Raw genomic sequence first — 26311 nt, forward strand, 5'->3', positions numbered from 1 at the left:
TCAGGAAGTACCTGTTAGGAACAAAAGTGGGGCACCTGTCAACAGCACAGTAGTTTGCTCCAATGAAGGCAAGGGCACTCCTGTAAAGGAGTGTCAGAATGTGAAGACTTCTGTTAACTTATATATGCTACAAATGCCACAACGGCTACAAACTGACAAAATGAAACATGCACCCCTACACACATATCGTTTGTTAATTGAGGTATGTTTTAATGTTTCACTCCCTAAATATCGATATCTTTTTTTTTACATTCTTAACAATTACGTTTGTCTCCTTCTCTTCTTCACTTGCTCATCCCACTCCGTTTTCCCAATCTTGTTGCACTGCGTCACCGCCACAATCCCCTATCACTAACAATGAATCGTCGCAGTAGACGAAAGGCACCAGTTCTGACGGTTCTGGTGCTCGTGCTTTCACGCTGCGACACCGAGTGCCTTCGCTTCGAGCGAGGGCTGGCGCATGCGAAACGGGAGACTCAACAAGCGGTTTTTTTTTGCAGGAATTTGATGATCAGCCAGATACGGAAAGCAACTCTTTCGGCTCTGTCCGACTCTCCTGCTCGTGTAGTCACGTACTTGGCCAAGTTGGCCTTGTACGGTGAAAACTGTCCCCAGAACTAAACTCCCCGCTGGCACGCAAGCGCAAGTAAGCCTCGCAGTGTTTGCTTCAGTCGATCGGCTGCTCGTGGTCTACGAAGTTTTTATACAGCGCGCGTAAGAGCGCCTACCTAATTATTCAGATATTCATCTTTTTATAGCAGCCCAGTTGAGATATTGCACTGCATTTTTTAGATATAGGTAACCTATGCAGGTATCTAAACACTGGTCTACATGACTTTTTTTATGAAACCCATCTCATAGCGACAATCAGGATATTGGGGGAACAGCGTTTTTTAGATTCCTGAATCCCTATGCAGCGCGTTGATATACCCAATTTGTTTTTGCTTCCAATCCAAATGCTGCCGATACAGTTATCCAAAAACTCAGTTCAAAGTTTTGTGTTTTGTTCTTACATGTGTATAGAGAGGCCAGTGGGATTTTAAACTTACACGGCCCTTTCGTCCTGCCCCCCCCCCCCCTAAACGTAAAAATGCCGTTCAATTTTCCCGCGTTCGCATAGCACTCACGGTATTCTGCGTCTCTCTCCAACCATGCGCCTAACACAGCAGCCCATGCTATTTATCATAAAGCTGTAACTGATAAATATCCTTCACAGCTGCTGAGATAACGGTTCCCCGGGTAAGTTGTTGTTTCGACGTACAACTTACAACGTCCTGTGACATGATTCCGGAGAGTTCCAATAAAACGTATGTTCTAGAAGTTTCTCTTTAGTGGCCTATGTATTCACAGCAGGTTGGAGTTTTTACTTGTGTACAACCAACCTCACGGTGAACTAGGTAATCATCACCAGTAAAAAATATCTGCACACGTGTTATACATAATATTGTCATTAATATAGTGGCCCACACGAGCATCTCAGGGCGCTACCCCAAATAAATAAATAAATAAATAAATAAATAAATAAATAAATAAATAAATAAATAAATAAATAAATAAATAAATAAATAAATAAATAAATAAATAAATATGTACATAAATAATGCAAATTCTACACCGGAGCTTATGATTCATTAAACCACAAAGAGGACTAGGGGTGCCCTGCATTTTTTGTCTTGTTTTTATAATTAGCCTAATGCAGTGATTTAATCAATCAAACAATAAATCAATTTCTATCAAGCAATTTATTAATATCGGAGCATTTATACATGGGGGTTATATCCAGAAGGAGGTCCCAAGGTCGTAGGCTGCAGCGGGGGATCCTTTAGAGAATAACTTAAAATGCACTGAATAAAGCAGCAAATCATGCAAAAGAGGGATGTGTACACGAGTGATGTAAAGCAGATTCAAATGGTGTAAGGTGAGTCTCCTAAGTACTGCTTCAGCAGGAGGTGCTGTATGCAATGTGTGAATGAATAAATGAGAAGTATAGTGAATTTATTTAGATTGTTCAGCATCCTTATATCAACTGGGCCTACGAGCAGACGTTTCAAGGTCATTCCCATGCGTCACATACTCCTCTACTCGCGCTACAAGCAGGAGATCCATGCCCATGATTTTTCAAACATTGGCACGATGAGTGCGGTTTGTACCGAGCCTGGGCCCGCCTTTGCGTCACTTGTTTCGGGGAATGCCGGAGAAAAAGCGGCGGTTCATTTCTGCGTGGGCCTATTGATTACTTGTTGAAAGCCATTGTGGTTGGGGAACCCGAACTTTCGTAGCAATTCTAGGGCTACCGCTCTATTTGGCCCTCCAAGACAACGCAAATTAAGCAAAAAAGGCATGCGTGGTGTGCAGTTTTCTAATGATCACATGTTCACTTCAGGAAATAAACCATGTCAAACTATTATTCTTAGTAATTAGAGACCCCACTCTTTTCAGAAAACATATTGCTTTGTAACCTGTTTGTTTGCAGGGAAATGATGGGGCTTATTCACATCTTTCTGGCGAAGCCTTCTTGGTGTGAGAAGCTTTTGCCGGAAACGAACGAGCTACGAGAAAGAAAGAAATTCCAGCTGCGAGAACAACATTGTTGGACCAATTTTATCTACATCAGCTAAAATCAGGGCACCCGATATCAGCCTCGCCACTCAGTCCGCGAGCTTTTGCAACGGCATTCGGGGGCCTGTTCTCGCCGAAAGTAACGCATTTAGGAACCCCTAATGACTTTTCATTAATTAGATTTTTCTGCGCTGAAAGCCAAGACGATGACGCAGGCTCACCTCGGCCCGGACGAAAGAAAATGGGGAAAAGGTGTCTCATTAACTTTAATTCCTATTTCAGAAGGAAGCGATTTATCGTGTTTCCCCTCAGGCCAGAGAGAAGAAAATGAGAAAGAATGCCGGGCTCCTGCGCAGTGGGATGACGCCCCATAAGATCTCATCATTCTATCCCGGGCAGCCGCGGGACACCACGGCCCTTCCACGTCGCTCGGGGCGATAAGTATAGCGCGTGTAGCGAGGGGAACCAAAGCGAGGAGCCGAAAATACGAATCTACAAATCATGAAAAAGGCAGGAGATGCATTACCCGGCTGAGGTTCTAAATTGGCCGGGCATTGTTCCAAAAAGGCCCTTCTTTCGGTAGCATAAATTTTAATCACAAGACCACGCGCACGAAGAAGAATGGTTCGCTCGCAGGCATGGAGGTGGTGGCCGGGGTTAGAAGAATAAGAGCGCCGAGCAGATCGAGACAAAGGAAAATGCAGGGAGAAAAAAAATGTCAGTCAGCTGAGACAGTCCAGGGTTTTGGCCTGCGTACTAGAGGAAACACTTTTGTAGCGAACTGTATTGCAATACAACTTCCGTAGGTCCCAGAAATGTGTACTGTTGCTGTAAGAGCGAATTTTGTTCCAGTCGTTTCAGACCTATTGAAACGAATTAGGCCATCACTGAAAAAAAAGGAAAAGGTCGTGAACCAGTGCAGAGAACGACAGTGTGAGCTTTAAGGCGAGATTCGATACTCAGAACGAGGAAACGTCACAGACTGGAGCCGTACACTCAGCTTAAAACAATGTACAAGCTCGATTCTGACCTAATTACCTGAACTATGTTTTTCTTTCCTCCACGACCTTCAGAATGGTTTGAGAATGTTATGGTATGCGAGGTAAGCTGCAGATGAGCTGTTCTTTGCGAACGAGTGAGATATGTAGCCTTTGGAAATGCTCTTCAGGCATCAGGACAGGCTTCTCGGAGATGCAATGTAAAGAATCCCTCTTACGACAGCCACACACACAAAGATTCCTGCTCTGAGGGAACTGCAATATAAAATTTTTCTCACCTACTCCCCCTTCCTCTTCCCTAAACCGGCCTTTGGCCCTCCTTACCAACAAAGGTGCTCCTACTACTACTACTACTCTGGTTATACGCCTCGACCTTCGCGATGGCTGCGCAGCCTGCTGGCGCTTCTCAGCGGCGACTACGGAATGAGCGCTGCGTGGCTGATAGGGGCTCATGCAACGTTTTGAGTCTCTTTTGCTTCTTTTTGCCATTACGCGCCCTAATCAACTTGTTATAGCCACGTCTGTAAGCAAATAGTACATTTACAGCCCTTCAAATACAGCTGCGGCTTGGTAGAGTGCTCGACCTCCAAGAGCTGTCCGGGGACGCGGATCACGGTGCTTAATGGCCGCTCTTACGAGCGTCAGAAGCGGAAGCAGCATATCACCATTGTCATCTCCGGACAAGTCAGGCACAAGAGATTTCTATTGTCGCCTCGTTGAAACCTGATACTGGCGCAGTGAGCTGTTGACGTTGTTTCGCAGCGCGAACAACAAATGCGGCTTCGTTTGAAATAAATACGTCACAGAAAAACAGGTCTCTGGGACGGGTGATTATCCCAAAACCTGACAACTGCTTGTGCCTTTTTAAGGGCATATAAGCCGCGCGAAAATTTTAAATATTTTCCAAGCCTCCGCCTCGTCAAATATGCGAACACTCATGCATTTTAGCAAGAACTGAGGGAAATAATAAAACCAAGGAATAAGAGATGGTCTGCAACTATAGAAGAAACGAAATAGCTGGTACGGGAATGAAAAAAACCCAATGCAGCTTCCGGAATTCTAAACACGTTCGCCTAAACTTAAGGCAAATAGGTATCTCTACAATCAATTACATAAGAAAAGCACTGTTATTCGCAGGAGAGGGGGGTGGGGCGGAGTGCTTAACTATCGTTGTGCCCGAACGGGAACAAAATGAAGGAAGGAAGGTTTTAGTAATCATGTGAAAGCTGAGCGTTTACTTTTTTTCGACTGCAACGAACAGATGACAACTCGGCGGAGGCATTTTTTGAAGTTTAGGGTAGGCAGTTCACAAAGGATGAAAGGTGTCGTTGGAAGAGTGTGGTATCGAAAATTTTTAGTCGCGGACGTGGCTAACTCTATAATCCAGTTGCCCCGCTGCTCATGAACGACATACGTAGCAGATTTATTTATTTATTTATTTATTTATTTGTTTGTTTATTTACCTTAATGTCCCAACAGGGCATTACATAAAAGGGGGGGGGGTGACATACAGCAGTAATAACAACGAAGATTGTGTCCAACCCGCCGCGCTGGCTCAGTGGCTAAGGCGTTCCGCTGCTGAGCACGAGGTCGCGGGTTCGATTCCCGGCCGCGGCCGCTGCTTTTCTGATGGAGGCGAAAAGCAAAAACGCCCGTGTGTACGAGATTTCGGCGCACGTTAAAGATCCACAGGTGGCCAAAATTAACGCGGAGCGCTCCGCTATGGCGAGCCTCATCGCCTGGGCTGCGTCAGCGCCTTAAACCCTACAATCACTCAATCAAGATTATGTCAAATATGCAGGGTATAGCAAAATATACAGCCGGAATTAAAAAAAAAATATATATAGAAAAGACAGGAAGAAATATCCACAGAGCAAGCACATTGGGAAATTAAGCAGTACTTATCGTTTTTACACAAGCAAAGGATTACGATGACTAAGATTGAGTATCGGTTTCAAGAAAAAGCAAGTAACGCAGATTATCAAGTTCAATGCTGAGTGTGTGCGACAATGCTAGCAGGCAGTGAATTCCACCCATTTATCGAAAAAGCAAGAGGCGAAAATCGGTGTTTCCTTGTGCGAGAAAACACTCGTTCTATATTATGATCACGGTGGTACGCATGGAACTGTACGAAGCATGGTGAATGAAAGTTTGATGAAATGGCGAACCAGTGGGGTATAACCTGGGAAAGAAGTATACGCGGAAAAATGTTCTGCGCATGGCAAGTGGGGAGAGATTTAAATTTTGCCTAATAGATGACGCACTTTCATAATGGGAATAACATGGCAAGATATACCGTGCGGCTTTGTTTTGAACAGATTCAAGCATTTCAGTAAGGACTGCTGTGGGTGGGTGCCGTACAAGTGAAGCATATTCTAGGGTGTGAATGTTTGCGTGTCAATGTTTGCGTATGAATGTTTGTGAGCGCTCACTTCAGGACCAGACGGCGCAGCAATAAATTCCTTGTCGTATCTGATACGCGGGTATAATTCTGCATTATCTACCGTGCTTCTTTAGCGGAATGTTTGTGGAAGGTATGACGGCTTAAAGGTGTCATTGTGGTAAGAGCATTCTTTTAGTTTGTGCAAGTGCGGGTGCCCAGTTAGGCACAATTACAAGGGCAGATGTACAATTATGTGTTTATTGCATAATGGTTGGTAAGTAGCTGAGAAAAACATTGCGGCAATTTTATCGGTCCGCTGCAAGTGTTTCCGAGAGACGATAGGCCTGTGCTGCGCTTGAACGTAAGACTATCTCTTCTCTCTTCCTCTCAACCATCCGGCTCTTTCCCTCCCCTCTCTCTCATCCCTGCTGTGATGCAATGCCGTTTTTTCTAATTCAATTAAATTTTCGTCGTGTAGTTGCAGAGAATGTACAGCTTGCCTCCCTTTTTAGCAAAAGAGAGTTTATGGCGTCCGAAAGCGCGGAGAAAAAACTTGCAGTGGCTTAGCTCGGCTATGCCAGGATATACGTAGCGAGAGCTAAGGTTCAGCAATCCGATCGAATCCATTCCATTCCATTCCAGTCCAGTCCAGTCCAGTCCAGTCAAGTCCAGTCCAGTCACTGCTCCTCGCGCATGCGCAGCACGGCTCTCCAGGAGCCACACGAAACGGCCATCAAGCGGCTCCGGCGCAGCGTCAGACTTGGCTAATGCGCAACGGAGGCGCACAGCTGGCCACGCGCCAGCGCCCGTGCGTCTGCCGCGGCTATGACGTCACTCCTCTGGAATGCGCAGACCGGCGAATGCGCCGACCCAACACACTCGTAGTCCAATTGGATTGGAAATGCAATCCAATCCAATCCAAATCCAATCCAATCCAGTGCTCCTCGCGCTTGCGCAGAACGGCCCTTCAGGGTCAATGCGAAACTGCTCAACCTCGGCCAGTGTAGCTTACGCTACAAAGCCCAATGTTTGAAACCCAGCTTACAAAGATCAAGTAATTGATTGTAGGGTTTAACGCTCGGACGCAACGCAGGCGATGAGGCGCGCCGTAGTGGAGAGCTCCGGATTAATTTTTACCACCTGGGGGTTTTTGACGTGCGCAGAAATCTCGTACACACGGACGTTTTTGCTTTTCGCCTCCATCAGAAAAGCGGCCGCCGCGGCCGGGAATCGAGCCCGCGACCTTGTGCTCAGCAGCGCAACGCCTTAGCCACTGAGCCACTGCGGCGGGTATATTAGTTATCGCAATCACGGTATATTTCTAAAAAAAAATAACTAAGTCAAAATAAAAGTGTCTGTTCGCAAGTATGTGTTTACTCAGAGACGATAGCCGTCAACGCTTCAAAAAATTGAAATGTTCTCCTACTGTTCATCTAAATCGTTTGTCATCTCTATGTCGCATGCTAAAAGCTCGGTTCGTCATCAACTTCCCCAGGGTTGAAATGGTGTGCTTATTGTTTTAAGGTTAGTGTTTTTTTTGTTAGCTAACCGAGAACAGCGGTATAGCGTGTATTATTAATTGAAATGACGTTGCTTATTGTGTTGAACACTTTTGATGCTCCTTTGGCGCTGCCCAAGAAGAACGTGCCTCACCAATGCCGTTGGTTTTAGCAATTTGGAACGGTCTTGCTTTTATATACCCCTTGTCGAACAGACAGACGGGCAGACAGACAGACAGACAGACAGACAGACAGACAGACAGACAGACAGACAGACAGACATTTCGCGTTTTAGTAGCCGAATAAAAGCTATCGCCTTTAAAAGAAATTCTACGTGCGTCTGTTTCGCCACGACTCGCCGCGGTGGCTCAGTGGATAAGGCGTTGTGCTGTAGTACACAAGAACGCGGGTTAGACTCCCGGCCGTGATGGCCGCTTTTCTGATGGAGGCGACAAACACAAACGCCCATGTGTTAGCGATTTCGGCGCACCTTAAAAAACCCCAGGTGTTCAAAATTAATCCGGAGCCTTACACTACGGCGCGACTCCTCGCCGTAGGATCGTTAACAACATTAGGATCATAAACAACATCTGTGACTATCGTGGTTGTTGGTAAACTAATATGAAATCCACGCGAGCTGGGCTAAAAGTTTCCTGCGTATGTAAGGTAACGGTTTGAGTTTTAAGATAATAATCCTTTGCTGCCCCCGTGTGCGAACGCGTACTCGACCAGCACAGCTTTCTCCGAGTACCCCAAGATGCATTACAAGACAAGCCATTGACCTACGCTCAGGTTCCCTTGATGTCTTGCCCCACCCCCCTCCGAGAAAAAAGAATGGAGGAGGCCCGCCACGTCACCTGGTCCTTGGTGGGTGACGGCACTGAGGTTGCCGGACAGCGCTGACCCTTACAGCACACTTGGGTCCCCTCCTTTACTGAATATAGGAACGCGAGTTTCTGCAGGTTGAAAGCGTAAGTCTCGATCAAGTTTGAGACTGCAGCTGGGAGCTTTAAGGTCCTAAGTACCTTGTACAACTTCAAATTTGTCGTCGTTAAAGTTTAGGTATTTATTTGTAACTGTTAGGTTCAGTATACTGAAATCTGTTCCTGGAATACGCATAGGGCATAAAACGACTCGATGGAGTTGAAAAGCTAACATTAAATTGATTGACGCCTCTGAACACATGAAACTTGAGTTTATTTAAGGAATACTAAAATAACCCTTGAGGAGATGAGATGTTGAAGTTACGGACATGTTGAAGAAAATCGTGGGTGGCAACCACGCATACATGACCAGAGTTTTGGGTCCAATATACGAAACCTATCAGTATGCTTGTACCACTCCACATTCTCGGTGTCCAGAGAATGGTGTCCAGAACCATCTCGGTGTCCAGAACGTCGGCAGCAATGCACATGAAATAACACGCCGAACTAGAAACACCATGTTTTCACTACGTGATGGTTGCTCTTTCCGGATAACCTTAAACCTTGTGGAGTCTGCGATCGAGTACAGCTGGCACCATCCAGGTTTCCCTGAGTTCTGCAACTTCCCGTTCAGAAAGTAGCAAAAAGTATTCGGATGGCTTCACTTTACTTAGGTTACTTCTGGCGTGCATGTGTAGTAATATTTCTCGTTTTGTGGGGCTGCGAGTGTTCGGTCGATATAAAATTTCGTCGATCTTGGGATTGTTAAACTGCATACTTTTCTCTTTCCGGTTGACCTACACGAAGGCGCAGTTATTCAGTTTACAGAAAACCAGCGTTACTTAGCCTGCTTTATCTTAATTTGGTTGCGCACTGTCCGCAAGATTAAAGATTCGAAGTGCAGAGCACATTAGGGGCTCGTCTTGTCGTCGTAGTACGTTCGCTGTCACAATGTCTAGCGACTGCCGGAATCAGATGGCGATGCGAGATAACGGACCCAAGTAGAGCCCCACGGCGTTACGGCGTAACGGACTTAAACAGACGCTTATAAAAACAAGCTGTCTTAATAGTCATAACCGTTCGGAACTCCTGAACCGCAAGCGCTCCTCACACATCTCCCCGTTGCTTAGCGCAGAGAAAAGTGCAGGTACATTGGAGGCGTGTTCATGGGAGGTACTCATAGAAGAAAGTGTATGGCAGCTGCATCTTACCGGTACACACCTACGGGGCAGAAACTTGCAGGCTTACTAAGAGGGTTGAAGTGAAATTGAGGACGGCTCAGCGAGCAATGGAACGAAAGATTATAGGTGTAACATTAAAGGGGCCCTGAAAGGCGTTTTGAGCACAATAAATTGACTAGCGCAATCGTTAGATTGGGTCGTCAACATCATCTGTGCCAAGTATTACTCTTTAGCGCGCAGCGGAAAGCTCACACTTTTGTTGCAAAGTTTTTCTTGGGCTCCTTAAACCCAGAAATTTTGGTCTGTCTGTATGTCTGTATGTCTGTATGTCTGTCCGTCTGTCTGTCTGTGACTCGATTCAGCCACCCGGCCAAAGCAAAACAATGCCTGCCCATTAGTCTTATATAGTCACAGCTAAATCTACCCGTCTATGTCCGGTGTAAGGTTCATACTTGTCAACATTGTTGAAGAAGAACAAGACATTACGCAAATATGAGACAGCAAATCAATACAGAAGTGATATTTGCAGTGTTCCTTTATAAAAAAATCAAACATGCTTGCTTTTGCGAAATTAAATACTTCATCAACTGCAGAAAAAGAATTCACTTCGCCGTCGCCTCCTGTCGCCCGCGCCACTATAGCTTCTTGCGCCATTTTAAAAATCAACCGCCAACAGTTACGCAAGGTTCCACTAGATAGGTTCCACGTTCTGCTTGCAACGCACGTGGAGTAGGGAAACGCGGTTCTATAAACGTTGAAGTAGGGCGCCTCGATTAACGCGCGTCTCCGCCGTACAGCAGCGTTCGCATCGAGACACCCGGTTTGGAGCAGTGGAACGCGGGAAATTTAAAATGGTTTAAGCAAACCTTTCACGTCTTTACCTTGGGAGGAGCGCGACGCAAGAGGAACAACATGAGAGGTGAGCGGCAAAGCGAAGGGAGGCATTTACTTCGCAATAGCCGATAAAGACTATCGTCTTTTGACGACATTTGCAACGAAAGGAGCAGATACGCGGCCAATTTTTTTCTCACCCTTTCCTTCGTGTTTTTGGACGCCGCCATCATCAATTCCCAGATGTTCGTCATGAGCTAGACATCCTGCTATTGGGCGGCTTTTTCACGCACTTCCGGCAACGAGATGAGTCGTCTGCTCAGCGGCGGCTCGCCGGCTGCTCTGCCAGCGGAGTGCCGGAGTGCTTGGACATTTTACAACAAACGAAACAAGTGTAAACAAACGCTTAACCGTTTGTATTGAATGCAAGACGGCCATAACACGACATGGATATTCTCTTACTTGAGTACGTTCCATAAAGAAAGCGTTGAAACCCCGTGGCACTTCTTTCTTGCAATCGCAGAGAACGCCCTGAGCCGAATGCCCGGGTTTGACGCATACATTTTATTCAACTTCCAAACAATCCAGAGATGTGTTTCGAACGAACACAACGTCACAACATGCGTTGCAAGTCCGAACCGCGACTGAAAGACGATGGGTTGCCTCCTCCTGCCCCTCGTAAATTCGGCACTCACCTCGCGCGCGGTTTGCGGGGACGAACAGCAAGTCACTTAACTCTGGCGCACAAGCCGAGATGGCTTTTAGCCACACACACTGCACATACCCCATGCGAGGTTGAGTCGTACGCCGCTCGAGAAAGATCATCCAGACCATGGGAAGCACTATCCACCCGCAGAAGCACAACGTCGCATTTCATCGCGAAACAAAGGCGTCCACAACACACACACCATCGCCTCCTGTAATGCCAAACGCATCTCGCACTTCCAAATGGGAGTGAGGAGTATGCCTGCAGTGCCCATATGCCGCGAGGTGGGGCCCCAAGCTGAACCGAGATCACGCAACCGTAACTGACTTCTAGAGCGGTTTGTGCTTTGTTGCCAGGGCAACCGATGTTTGATATTGTCAAAGAAATGGTGCTCGCTCCAGCGCTAGAAAGCTCAGAGGCCGGAGCATGTTTTGCCAATGTTGCCCCTCTCCATCACGCGTCGCCCCAAGCTGAACTGGCGTTTTGTGCACGGGTTCTGTATCGGTTTAAAATGTCTTTTTCACATGCCGCCGGCAGGAATTACCACCGCCACAAAATAAGACCCGGCACCAGCGGGGCCACATCTGATACGGCGCTTTTTGATAAACAGTGCGCTGTGCATCCAAGCGAGCGAGCGCAGGATCCTCCCCGTGCGGCTGCGAGATCGCCGCCGATAAAAAGTCGCGTGCCGCCGATAGCAAAGTTCTGCAGCAACGTACACCGCGAAAGGGCAAGGCCAGGGCGCCGCACACATGGCGCCAGATTTTTCGTTCGCTTGAGCTGAGTGCGGGATTCACGGTGTCAACAAATCTTGCCCGTAGCAGACGGCTGTGTGAGCAGCGCAATAGCGGAAGTACGTCACCTCGGAGGAGCGCAGCATCATGCGAGGGAAGGCTCGCTCGCCGTCAACAGCGGAGAGTAAGTTGAAAGGAGGAGGAAACGCGGCGCGACGATAATGCGCGGTTTTTGATTTACGATTTCTCAGCTAATACTCATCGCTTCAACAAAATTCTTGCGGGAGGAGATTGCTAATACATTGCTTTATTTGGTTACATGTACATCAACGCATCGGCGGAAGGTATTTCAGGACCCCTTTAAGGGACAAGAAGAGAGCACATTGGGCCAGAGAACCAACGGGTATTCAGGACATATTAGTAGAAATTAAGTAGAAGAAATGGACGTGGGCAGGCATGTAATGCGAGGGCAAGATAACCGTTGGCCATTAAGGGTAACAGAGTGGATCCCTAGAGAAGGCAAGCGTGGCAAGGGGCGGCATAAACTTAGAGGGGCAGATGAGATCAAGAAGTTTGCGGTGATAAATTGGTCACAGTTTGCACAGGACCGGGATAATTGGAGATGAATGGGAGAGGCCTTTGCCTTGCAGTTGGCGTAGATGGGCTGGTGATGATGATGACGATGATGATGATGGTGATGATGATGATGATGACATTGGGGGCAAAATTTGTGTATATAACCGGCAGACCACGCGTCCATTTATTTAGGAGCGTCAGTTGGGTTGATTTTTGCGATACGCGAAAAAAGTGGCCATCAAAAACGGCGGGTTCCAAACAGCGCGGTAAGGGGCCGGCACGTGCGGAATGAAAGCAAGCACAAAAAGAACAGCACTCCCGCATGCGCTGCTCCAGGCAGGGAGCGCGCGAGCACTGAGGCGGCGGGAAATTTGAATTGCAGCGGACAAACCTCCGTTCAATTCACCAAGAGAGGAGTGAGACCGGGAGGCGAAGAGCGTTATGAATGGCAGCAGTAAGCCGATAACGGCGCCACAGCCCATTACGGCAGATCACTGCTGTGCACTGCCGACAGCTTTCACGTTGAACGGAACGGCTTTAATTTTTTATGACTTCTCAATTTTGCGAGGAAAATCTTGACCGACCGCGAAAGCGGTCCCCTCAAGGTGCCAAACACACCCTATTACGGCCGCCATCTGTGGCAATTGTATAGGCTTGAAGATTGCTGGTCTGACTTTAATATGCGCGGTCTGCAAACTCTGTGGATGCGTTCACCCGCAATCGGCTGAAGCTTGAGCTAGTATGGTATTATATTTTAAGTGCGAATGCACTTTATAAGCGACCCCAAACCATCCACCGCCGGCGGCGGCGGCGTCGGCGTCCGCAGTGCTCCTCTATATTTAAAAAAGAAACAGCATCCGGCGCCAGGTTTCCATCCGAGGACTTTGCGGCCGCAGCGCGACGCTCTACCGACCAAGCCACGGACGCGACGCTGATATCAGTGTCAGTGACGCGCCTTATATCTTTAGCGCATTCAAACTACGTCGTCAGCGGCGTGCGTTGGCGACTCAGCGGCGTTATAGCGGCTTGATAACTGCGTGGTGTACACGTGATACTACAAACCCGATGGAAGAGATGGAAGAGAAGGCGGCGAGGCGGTGGGCTGCGGGGGCCGAGCGCAAGTGCCGCAAGCGGGCCGACAACCGTGCATTCGCACTTTCACATTCTCCCCCTCGGGGAAATGCGGGGGAATTTTTTTGTTAATGGCTTGTCCCAAGGAGTAACTCGTTTCAAGTTCTGTATCCGACAACTCATAGATAATTAGATATCTGCTGCGGAAGGGTGGTTTGGGCGAGTTGTCACATGATTGCCACATTAAGTGCACAGCACGTTAGGAGTCCGCCTTGTCGCCATCGCCCGTCCGCTGTCACGCCATCTAGACACCGCAGACAAGCGGCATCACGCACCCAAACAAAGGCTGCGAAAAGATAGCCGCTTGTCCGGCCAACAATTCACCGACATGACCAAGAGGTTCATATAAGCAGAACAATTCGAAAATCCTGGAATCGAAGGCACTGGTCATACCAGACCCTGTTATTTAGCGCAAAGAAAGCCAGGTACATTTGAGCAAAATATACGCACTTAATCAGCCGTCTCCGCGTTCATTTGCTGAAGAAGGCTCGTTGGTTTGGTTTTAACGACAGTAAGGGAAACAAAAGTGGCTGCAAAAGATTAAAAAAAACCGACGCTTTTATACTGGCGCAGTAGGCTCCAGACCGTGCGAGATAAAAGCAAGCACAAAAAAATTGGCCGCGTATCTGCTCCTTTCGTTGCAAATGTCGTCAAAAGACGATAGTCTTTATCGGCTATTGCGAAGTAAATACCTCCCTTCGCTTTGCCGCTCACCTCTCATGTTGTTCCTCTTGCGTCGCGCTCCTCCCAAGGTAAAGACGTGAAAGGTTTGCTTAAACCATTTTAAATTTCCCGCGTTCCACTGCTCCAAACCGGGTGTCTCGATGCGAACGCTGCTGTACGGCGGAGACGCGCGTTAATCGAGGCGCCCTACTTCAACGTTTATAGAACCGCGTTTCCCTACTCCACGTGCGTTGCAAGCAGAACGTGGAACCTATCTAGTGGAACCTTGCGTAACTGTTGGCGGTTGATTTTTAAAATGGCGCAAGAAGCTATAGTGGCGCGGGCGACAGGAGGCGACGGCGAAGTGAATTCTTTTTCTGCAGTTGATGAAGTATTTAATTTCGCAAAAGCAAGCATGTTTGATTTTTTTATGAAGGAACACTGCAAATATCACTTCTGTATTGATTTGCTGTCTCATATTTGCGTAATGTCTTGTTCTTCTTCAACAATGTTGACAAGTATGAACCTTACACCGGACATAGACGGGTAGATTTAGCTGTGACTATATAAGACTAATGGGCAGGCATTGTTTTGCTTTGGCCGGGTGGCTGAATCGAGTCACAGACAGACAGACGGACAGACATACAGACATACAGACAGACCAAAATTTCTGGGTTTAAGGAGCCCAAGAAAGACTATCGTCTTTAAAAGAACAGAACTCCTGCACGTGCTGCTCCAGGCAAGTGGGCGCGCAAGCACTGCGAAGGCAGGAAATTTGAATTGCATAGGACAAACGTACGTTTGACTCACAAGAGATGGGGGAGACAGGGATGTGAAGAGCATGAGGAGTAGCATCAGTGAGCGGATACCGGCGCCACAGCCCATTTGGCGAATCACTGCTCTGCACTTCTGACAGCTTTCACGTTGAGTGGAACGGCTTTCATTCTTAAAAAAAACCGCTGTACAAAGTCAAGGAATCGAAAAACAAAGAGGACATACTGGGCTCTTATTACCAACCTCAACACCACGAAACATGCCCACCACATATATAACCAGAAAGTGCTCAGCATTCTGCAGACGATACCAATAAAACCGCAAAAAAAGCTAGTGCTCAAACTTCCGTAAAAGTATCAGCCAATAAAGTAACGCAGACAAAAAAAAACTTCATGCGCCACGATTTCCGAAACTTGATCAATAAAGCAGACGACCACAATCGAAGGCAAGGCGCTCCGGGCCGCAAAAAATCATTGGTCTGATTGTTAAAAATCTATTCATTTTGCCGCAAGATGCACAGATTGTCCGGAAATGTAAAGACCCCCCAGATCATTAACACGTTTTACTTCTATAATGTCGCGGATAAGGTGCGGACAATACGTGGCCAAAAAAACACACTTATCAAAGACGGGAAACAGCCACATATTCTGCAGTGTAATACAAGAAGGCCTCCACTTTCATGTGAAGAAATTTTCCTCTAGGGATTTGGGGATTTCCCCTAAATCTGGTCAATTAACCCTTGCAGCCTTTGGTAGAACGTTATAGCTGCGCTCCTTCAAACGTTTATTCAGGTATCTGCCCGACATCCCTACTCAGAGCATGCCTCACCATGGCGGAATCTCGTGTGCAACACGCTTTGCTCCGTCAACAAGTTTATTTATGTGCGTTTCTTGCATGAGGGCTTTGCAGACATCCTGGGCCTCGTCAATCGGCACACCTTTGCCAGCTATGCTAACAAAAAAATGCGCTAACTTACGTGGTGTAACAACATTCATCGCAATTGCCAACACTAAATGGCAGGAAAAGTTCTGTGGCGTGTCAATGTTTGAAAAAAAAAATTCACAGCGAAAATATTTATCCCCACCCCTGGCTCTTGAGGTAAACGCGGTAACTGTTGAGGGCATATATTGACGGGTGCATAAAGCTACTAAATGATAGGGCTGGCGTGCGCCGAAGATTGAAATCAGAAGTGAACGATCGTAGGTGCTTAATACAGATTGAGGATCGCACCACAAGAAAAGTTCCGCATCTTGAAGAGGAATGTCGCATTCCGTAGGGCACATTCATCAACAATTAGGGCTTTCCAGAGTGCAATAGAAGAAATATCTCTGCAGTTTTCTCAGAGAAACGAAAAATCACCAAGAATTAAAGACGCAGCCAACCTGCTTACTGGCTGGAGCCTGCATTTAGGGTCCGTATACCAGGAAAGGGAGAAGTGCGAGAGAGAGACTCCGTCTGTGAGGATTCCGAAAGACGTGGTTCACTGGATGGCGCAGTATATTCGACATGACAGAGCAGGGAAATGTCTCACAAGGGGACCTATTTTACAACCATCGTAGTGTGTTTTATAACCTTTTATGAAGTGAGAGGCCATTGGCAGGAATCTAACGCCCAGTTTATCTCATGTGCCAGCGATGAAAAACAGCGAAAAAGTGGGAATATTCTATTCAACGATACCCGTCTCCTTCTCCTGCAACGTCACAAAGCGGCCGGACTTGTACTGTTCTGGAGCAAGTTCTGTTTTCACTTCCGTCTCCATCCCGTAAACTTGTGCACTAGGTTGATAGAAGACCAACCACTTCCGTTGCTCACTGGTTAATTAATCTAGCTGCTCAGCAATTTTTGCTTCGCCAGCATGATGCCTTGGTAGCCGCCTGGTGGCTTTCAAAGGCTCGGTTGAGCGAGTTTTCAGGTTAGGCTGAAAGGAATCGGTTCGCCCGAGAAAGGTTATGTGCGCGCGACCGCAGTTTGAGCAAACGCACGTTTTTTCGACATGGTTAAGTTGCTCGCCGGGGGGTGCATTCTCAAATGCCCAGCCGTCACTTCAGGCCTAGCGTCTGATGTGGAGAGTTAAGCAAAATTTCTATTTTTCTTTATCCAAGAGCTTAGTTAAGCATGGTTAAGAGGTTTTAATCCCCATGCAGAGTAAGCTGCTTAGCGCAGCTAGACTCAGTTACTTCGGCGAAGTTGTGCACAAAACCATGAAAGGAGCTTGTGCGTAGTTTCTCGGCCAGCCTGTTGTTTACGTACTTAGGAGAGAAATTTTGCGCAATTATGCGGATCAGTCGATAACACGGACAGCAACAAGCTTATCATTTTCCTGCATGAGGTAAAACATTTTCCGCGTCAAGGTAAGGCGTTATATGCTGATGCACAAGAAAACACGCCACTTGCGCAGCTATGATGAGTGTTGCAAAAATCAGCCCAACGAGCCCCGCAAACCTTTCCTGCTTTTCTGCATGTCTACGCTTGAGATATTTTTGACGACATTGCATAGGTCCGCGATGTACGGCATGAGCTCCCAACGCGTCCAGTGTCTTATTGCTCTCCTTTTTGCGTACAATCCAAATAATTTTACGGGCTCCGCAATTAACGTCATTTCCTTCGTTTCGTTTCGCGAGTGCGTGCACTGCGCGCGCAGAGGTGTACAAATAGCAATACCGCTTTACTAGCACCTCTTGCATATCAGCATGCAGTACGGAATGTGGGCTATTGTTTAAATATGCACGCACGTGACCTCGTTGGCCCTCGCTTGCCTCCACTGGGAAGGGAGTATTGTGACGGTCGCTGCGGCAACTTTGAAATAGCGTTTTTGAACGATTGCATTTCACACTGAAAACTACCTGCGAAGAAAACTCTCGCACACCAACAAACTACGTTGGATTATATGGCAATAAACTGTCATGGTAGTTCACCACGTTGCTTAAGCAGGCTTAATAGACCCTCAGTGCTACAAAGAGCAAAGTGAAAAAGTGTAGCGAAATGTGTGCAAGCTATCAAGGCGTTGCGGGTAAGACACTGGATGTTAGTGAGGATAATTTTGCTTGTAGCAGCACCCCAGCGTTCAGCATCGTCTGTGGGCGTAATGGATTTCCAAAAGAGTACGCTACCCGCGGCAGGTATTATCCAGGAGGAACGTTTGATGAAAGAAGTATCAAAGGTAAACAGTGTTTATGAGGAATGAAAATCATTTTTATGAAATAACTCGTTAGAGCAATCAACGGGGTCCAATTTACGCCTTTTTTTCACCGCCTCAGCTGCGAAACTTTTACAGGAGAGGGGACTGGCCTGATTACTGCTGCGATGTGCGTGTACTTTGTTTAGCTCAGTAACGGTAAGCGTAATCAACTTCCTGCATGCTGTAGATTTTTCTGACCTGCGACGTGCAACTGCACGTGGAAATATAGTCGGCATGCTTCCTGTAACAAACAACAGCGAATTTAAACTACTATACGAGGCATACCATGACGACTAATTTACACCGAGCCCTGACAGACGCGCAGAAAGTATATTCGGAGGGTAACCATAATTACAGGAGAGTTGGGGTAGCAACTCAGCAAGGTTTTAGGTTGTTTCGCTGCTTTTCTTCGCGCTTAAACTACGCTTTCGAGTGGTTCGGTGTAAACGTACTAAGAAAAGGCTTAAACTTGCAATGAGGTTTCGTCCTCTCTGCTCATAACCGTTGCCAGCAGTTTCAAAACAACTAATATTGGTGGTAGCAGTTTTTTTTAATGAATATGGTTTTTTTTAATGAAGAAGACTCAATCTTCCACGATCGTCCAACCCTGCGCAGGTACGTACTATGGACGATCGTAGTGAAAGGCTGTATATCAAGCATCACACAGTCTTTGGGTGGGTATGCGCTTTGGATCATGACTAGGGTTGCAGGCCTCAAATGGAGGCCGGCACGTTACGAATGCAGATGCTTATGCAGAAAAACAATGGTGTATAAAAATTCGACGGCCTGCTTTCTGTGAATAGAATGTTTAATTTCCTAGAAGTTATCAATGGTCTTTACTGTCATCATTACTGGTCCATTTCCGAACAAATGCCAAATTTCGAAGAGCATTCGCTAGAAAATCCTGATATCCCCCCGATACACAGCATCAAACGAACACAAATTTTAACGTGTACGGATTGAGAAGATTGTGATACCTACTGAAGAAATAAACTGTGTATTTCTCAGTATATCTGTAGATTTAATCCGAAAAAAAAAACAGAATTTCGGAAAGGGTTTACGGAAAAACCCGATTCCTCTATGATTATCAATTTGAAAAATACCGCTTTATTTTTGCCCCCCCCCCTTTTTTTTCATAAACTATAAAATCTCAAAACGAACAACTCCAATCATGAGGAATCAGTACCAGACAGTGACCATGTGGCTATAGAGGGAAGGCCACAGACGTGCTCGCGTACGACAGACCGTGCGCCGAGCCGCTTCTCTGTTCTGCTATCTGGGTGTAACAAACACCTTTAGATATTTACAAGGGGTTAATGCATGGCATATAAGTTCGTTTTCCAGGTATCGAGATGTTTCCCCTTTCTGCCCGGGCATCGGAAAGAAGGCTGACTTGCCCCCACTGGCTCTCAGACAGTTTTCCATGCCGTTACTGCACGAACAACATAATAACCGGAAGCATGTATACAGAGATGGTTCCGTGACGTCCTCGAGCTCGGCAGGTGCGGTGGTTATGCCATCAGAATCAACCAAAATTAGATTCCGCGTTGACCATGCCATGAGCTCGACGGCTACTGAACTTTCAGCCATCCCTGAAGCTCTTCAATACACTATGGCAGCTCCTCCCCAAAAATGCTCCAATTTTTACCGACTTCAAAGGCTCCCTGCGAAGTTTCCGAGAAGCCTTGCGCTGCGGTCCTTTCTACCAACGTGTGACAGCAATTTGACAATTATTTCACCAGGCTGTCATAAAGGGGCATGATATTTTATTTCAGTGACTGCTGTTGCGACCGGGCGCGGGCACCCGATCCGAGCTCCGTGGCCTCCGACATACGAGTGGTAGCGTGTATGATGCGAGCGGCCAGCCGCTGTTGCAGCCGTGAAGAAGTCCAGAAGCCGTAGGCTAACGTAACTGTTTACTTCATAGCGAGAGGTGAGCCGAAGCCAAAGAACAATGCCCCGACGGGCGGCGAGGTTACAATACAGGACTCGAGCAGAGCGACAACATCGATTCGCTGCTCTAACAGGAATGGTTTACAACGCTTGGGCAGCTCTATTTATACCCAACAGCGATAACGGTCAAACGCAACACGTGGGAACACGCACTACACTCTTTCCAGAGTTCGTAAGCTGTTCATAGCCTCGGGCACGTTGAGTCCGAGAGAGGGGAGAGAGGAGGACTCCGTTGCGATCACCGGGGCCTGCCTCTGTGTCCTTGAAGAGCGTGGAGACGAGCCGTGCAGGCAGCCGCCGAATGCGCAGAGAGCGAAGCGTCTGACGAGGCTTTGTCGCAACTTGTTACCGACATGATTGCGCCTGTTTTCGAAGGAGCACGAGTGGCTTCGCCGCACAGCCGAGGAGTGATGCGGGGAAGTACTGTGGCGCTGGCCGATTCGTAACAGCTTCTCCGCCGGGGGTCCGAGATCCCGATGGATAAGGGTCTACAACCGTTGTCCGGAGGGATACTGTCGAAGTGAAGTGTTCGGCAGACGCTCGACTCCAGGCCTGGGCGGTACGACACTGTGCTGGAGCTTCACCGGGCGGGTCACTGGATGAGTAGTGGCTCCCCAAGAACGTCTCTGGCTTGGTCAGGCAAGCAACAGAACAACACAGGAAGACACAACCGCATCGCCGGCAAGTGCGAAGACAAATCCACACTGAAGCTCTACCAGGCTTTTAGTTGCGAAAAGTACGCGAATAACTAACTACTCTAGTTATATTTTTGCCCAGCAGTACTTTAGACAAGTAACAAACCTGAAAGGTGACATTTCTCTTGATTGGAAATGTCCCACACAAAAAAATTGCAATCATAAAGGGCGAAACCTGTTCCAGGAAAAACAATGAAATTGAGAAAGTCAGGCGTCTACAGGCCATTTCTTGCCTTAAGGACTCCGACTTAAGCCATCAGCATTGCCATTCAGCTTCCCCTTTTTGTACCGCACTTCAAACGTATACTGCTGCAGAGCCAGACTCCAGCGTAGGAGGCGACCGTTCTTTGAGGACATCGTGTGCAGCCACGTGAGAGGGCAGTGGTCGGTCTCTACTATAAACTTCGAGCCGGCGAGGTAGCAGGCCAGTTTTTGCACTGCCCAGACGAGACACGCACACTCCTTTTCGGAGGCGCTGTACGCTTCTTCACGAATCGTCAGCTTACGACTTGCGTACAATACTGGGTGCTCCTCATTGTCGTCAGCTTTCTGACACAAAACTACGCCCATCCCACGGTCACTAGCATCACACTGGACCACGAAGGGCTTTGTGTAGTCTGGCGAGTTCAGTACAGGGTGGCTAGTTAGAGCATTTTTCAGGTCGGCGAACGCCTGCTCTTTTGTTTCGTCCCACGCGACTGTTAGCGGTTCGTTTTTACGAAGCGCGTCGGTTAGAGAGCTAGCCAGCTCAGAGTACCTCGGAATGTACCTCTGGTAGTAACCTGCGATTCCCAAGAACGACCTAATGTCTGTCTTGGTTCGGGGCTGCGGGAAGTCTCGGATTGCCGCTACCTTAACTTCAGAAGGTCGGCGATGACCCCTACCTATAACGTGACCAAGGTAAGTGACTTCCGTGCGGGCCATTTGACATTTAGGTGCCTTGATCGTTAAGCCAGCTTCACGCAAACGTAAAAGCACGGAGCGCAGGTGTTCCAGATGCTCCGGCCACGAGGCGGAATAGATAGCCACGTCGTCTAAATAGGGCAACGCAAAGTCGTCGAACCCCCGTAATACTTTGTCCATGAGACTTGAAAAACAGTATGGCGCGTTTTTCAGCCCAAAACTCAAAACCTTTGGTCTGAAGGTCCCCATGGGTGAAATAAACGCCGCGTAACGGCTAGCTTCCTTCGTCAGCGGAACCTGCCAGTATCCCCTCACTAAGTCAAAAGTGGAAATGAAGCAAGCGCTGCTTACTTTCTCGATACGTTCCTCTATGTTCGGTATCGGGTAGGTTTGGTCTCTGGTGATAAGGTTTAACTTCCTATAGTCTACACATGGTCGCGGATCCTTGCCAGGAACTTCAACCAGTATCAGGGGTGAAGTATAGTCGCTCTCGCAAGCCTCTATCACATCCAGAGCCAACATTTTCTGGATTTCAGTTTCCAGAATTTCGCGCTGTCGCGGCGACACTCGATACGCCTTTGAACGCACGGGCTGGGAAGACGTAAGCTCGATGTCATGCGTTAAGAGGGAAGTTCTGCCGGGCTTATCCGAAAACCGGTCCGAGAACTCTTCCAACAGTGCCTCCATCTCACGTTTTTGGTCAGGCTCCAGCTCCGCCTTCGTTACTAGGTCGTTAACGAGTGTACTCGTGCCGTCATGGGTAAGCGGACCCAATTCCGGAATCTCGGGGGGAATCTCCTCGGGTATGTTAACTAGCATCTGCACCACCGCTTCCCGCTGCCTGTAGGGCTTTAGTAGGTTGCTGTGGTATACTTGTTGGAGCTTGCGCTTTCCAGGTACGCTCACAACGTAGTTAGTTTCAGACAATTTTTGAAGGATCTTTGCCGGGCCCTCCCACTGAACTTCTAGTTTGTGGCGTTGAGACGGCCGCAAAATCATTACCTGGTCTCCCACCTCAAACTGACGTGCCCTGGCTCCCTTGTCGTAGTAGGGTTTTGACCTTTTCTGGGCTGTGCTCATTGCGGTGCCCGCTAGCTGCTGTGCCCTATGCAAGCGGTCCATCAGCGAGAGTACGTATTCTACAACCATCGGGTCTTCGCCCCTACCTTCCCACGATTCCCGGAGGATGCGGAGGGGGGAACGTAACGAGCGCCCGTAAACAAGTTCCGCTGGCGTGAACCCGGTCGTCTCGTGAGGAGCCGTTCTCAAAGCAAACATAGCGGCCGGCAAACACAGCTCCCAGTCAGTCTTTCGTTCGTAGCACATGGCTCTAAGAACGCGCTTCATTACTGAGTGAAGCTTCTCGACAGAGTTCGACTGAGGATGGTACACGGAACTATGAATGAGTTTTACTCCGCACTTCTCGAGAAACGTCGTCGTTAGTGCGCTCGTAAAAACTGTACCCTGGTCTGACTGTATTTCCGCCGGGAAGCCAACCCTGGCGAACACTGACAGTAGGGCGTTCACAATTTCCACTGAGCTCAACTCCTTCAAGGGCACGGCCTCGGGGAACTTAGTAGCAGGACAGAGCACTGTCAAGATGTGACGGTAGCCAGAGGTCGTCACGGGCAGTGGGCCAACCGTGTCGATCACGAGACGGCGAAAAGGCTCCGTGATAACCGGCACAAGTTTCATGGGCGCTTTGGTTTTGTCTCCTGGCTTGCCCACTCTCTGGCACACATCGCAAGTGCGCACAAAGTTTTCGACGTCGCGAAAGCATCCTGGCCAGTAGTACTCCTGCAATAGGCGGTCTTTTGTTTTTCGTATGCCTAGGTGCCCTGACCACGAGTTGCCGTGTGCGAGACGCAACAAATCCTGACGATAGACCTGCGGGACAACTAATTGGTCATACTCCACCCCTCTCCGGTCTCTATACTTGCGGTAAAGTATCTCCTCCCTCGCCTGGAACCTTACGTTCTTTTTCGCAACCCCTTCAGTTACATTATCCAGTAACTTTTCCAGCGTGTGATCTTTTCTTTGCTCCGCGCTCAGTGCCGTACTACCGACGTGCAGCAACCGCTCTAAACTTTCCGACGAAGGTGCTACAAAAAGCTCTGCCAGAGAATCATCTGTTTCGGCGGGCTGCTGCTGATGCTCGACACCCGCGATCTGAACCTGCAAGGAGGCCGACTGGCCGCGTTCGGAAGCAACGTCGGCGCTAGTCGCAGCAAGCTTCCCCACCTCCTCTCTTCGCGAATCGTTCCTGCTTTCAACCGCCGCCCTTGCTCCGAGTTCGCGAGCCTTCGAGCGCGTCAGCGCAAACACTATCCCTTCCCCGAAAACGAGTCCCCTTTCGCGCAGCAGCTGATCGGACCTGTTCGAGAAAAGATACGGATACTGTGCCGGAAGGCTGGGAGAGACAGCGGCCTCGGTTTCGAGCTTTCCGAAGGGACCATCGATGGTTATCCTGGCGATCGGAAGACACACGCTTTGCGCTTCTACGGCCTGCTTTATCCACGCGCAATCGCCCGTGAATTGGTGCGGTTCGACGTAGGACGGGTGGACCACGTCCATTGTTGCTGCGGAATCGCGAAGCACTCGGCACGGTTTGCCGTTAACTGCAAGCTCGCGTACGTAGGGCTCTAAAAGTTGTCTGCTCTCCTCATCCTGGTGTACTATGTGAAAGACAAGCTTGCCCTTTTTGCAACTAACTGCGAAATGCCCTGTCTCGCCACAATTGTAGCACGCGGACTGCTTGCGCGCTTCGAAAGCCTTTTTTCGGCGCTGTGCCTCTGCGTTTGCGCTCTTTTCGTTTTCCGAGCCCGTTTCATTATTCGCGGATTCGGTCACTTTTGCTCCGCTCTTTTCGTAGGGAACTCTGCCTTTCGGCCCTAACTTATCAGGCCTCGGCCTGAACTCTTTTTGGCCGTCTTTCGGCCCCTGCGCACCTCGACGTGCGATGAACTCGTCGGCTAGTTGAGCTGCCTTATCCACAGTATTTACCCCTGGTCTATCTTGCACCCAGAGTCTCAGGTTTTCAGGTAGGCGGCGGTAAAACTGCTCAAGACCGAAGCACTCAACTACCTTGTCGTGCTCTCCGAAGGCCTTTGCCTCTTTGAGCCACTCTTCCATGTTTGCCCTCAGCTTGTAGGCGAACTCAGAGTACGACTCGCCCCTGGCTTTCTCGGCTTCACGGAACTTCTGGCGAAACGCCTCTGCTGACAGCCTGTACTTACGCAGGAGGCTAGACTTGACTTTCTCATAGTCCTCCGCCTCCTCCTTTGGCAAGCGGGCCATCACGTCGGATGCCTCACCTGGCAAAAGCGTAAGCAGCTTTTGCGGCCATGAGTCTCGGCTAAACTGGGCCCTCTCACACGTACGCTCGAAGTTGACCAAAAAAAGACCGATGTCTTCTCCTACCTTGTAGGGTCGCATTAGGTCACACATTCGCAACGTAGGTCGCTCAGTCGCCGCAGACTGTACGCTTGGCGCGCTGCTGTCACTCTCACGCCTAGGTCGAGACGCCTCGACGTCTAGACGCTTCATTTCCAGCTCATGCTGTCGCTCCCGTTCTCGTTCCTGTTTCTTCTCCTGCCTTTCGAGCTCCTGTTCTCGCTTTTTCTCCTCGCGTTCCTCACGCTGGCGCTCAGCCTCTGCAGCCTGACGTTTAGCCTCTGCCTCGGCGGCCTGACGGTTAGCCTCTGCCTCGGCGGCCGGACGTTTAGCGGTCTCCCTGCCATTGATCGTCTCAATGCAATCAGACAGCTCGTCATCGTCAGCGCCAACTGCGAGTATAGCCTGTATCAGCTCTGGCTTTCTCAGCGCGTCCGTAACATCCAAGCGCAACTCTTTTGCAAGCTCCAACAACTGCGGTTTTTTCAACGCTTTCAAATTCATGGCCGGTCTAGAGTACTGCTTTCCCACTGCTCTAAAAATGTTTTGCGCGATTAACCCACGCGACAAAAACACACGCCCTACCAGCTATCCTCAAAAGCCTGGTAAAACTCAGTGAAGACAAGTCCCGCACTCACCATTGACCGCCGTGAATTCTGCGAAGTCCGAAGCCGCCTTGACGTCCGTTGTGTTGGGTCTCGCACCGCTGGCTCCAGGTGTTACGAAGTTGCCATCCGACCGCTGCCAACCAGTTGTTGCGACCGGGCGGGGGCACCCGATCCGAGCTCCGTGGCCTCCGACATACGAGTGGTAGCGTGTATGATGCGAGCGGCCAGCCGCTGTTGCAGCCGTGAAGAAGTCCAGAAGCCGTAGGCTAACGTAACTGTTTACTTCATAGCGAGAGGTGAGCCGAAGCCAAAGAACAATGCCCCGACGGGCGGCGAGGTTACAATACAGGACTCGAGCAGAGCGACAACATCGATTCGCTGCTCTAACAGGAATGGTTTACAACGCTTGGGCAGCTCTATTTATACCCAACAGCGATAACGGTCAAACGCAACACGTGGGAACACGCACTACACTCTTTCCAGAGTTCGTAAGCTGTTCATAGCCTCGGGCACGTTGAGTCCGAGAGAGGGGAGAGAGGAGGACTCCGTTGCGATCACCGGGGCCTGCCTCTGTGTCCTTGAAGAGCGTGGAGACGAGCCGTGCAGGCAGCCGCCGAATGCGC

At 48.7% G+C, this 26311-nt stretch overlaps 1 protein-coding gene across 1 annotated transcript; it reads right to left on the bottom strand.

Annotated features, from left to right (window-relative positions):
- On the bottom strand, positions 1-25248 carry LOC144180100 (uncharacterized). The gene is made up of 2 exons (XM_077708503.1): positions 23751-25248; positions 1-11 (listed from the first exon to the last, which is right to left on the bottom strand). The coding sequence occupies exons 1-2, from the start codon at positions 25231-25233 to the stop codon at positions 1-3; spliced, it is 1494 nt and encodes a 497-aa protein (XP_077564629.1). The 5' UTR covers positions 25234-25248.
- Positions 25249-26311: the final 1063 nt, after the last annotated feature.

The sequence above is a fragment of the Haemaphysalis longicornis genome, unplaced genomic scaffold (genome assembly GCF_048455015.1).
Source record: "Haemaphysalis longicornis isolate Haplotype H1 unplaced genomic scaffold, Haemaphysalis longicornis Haplotype H1 scaffold_4, whole genome shotgun sequence".
Taxonomy (NCBI): Eukaryota; Metazoa; Arthropoda; class Arachnida; order Ixodida; family Ixodidae; genus Haemaphysalis; species Haemaphysalis longicornis.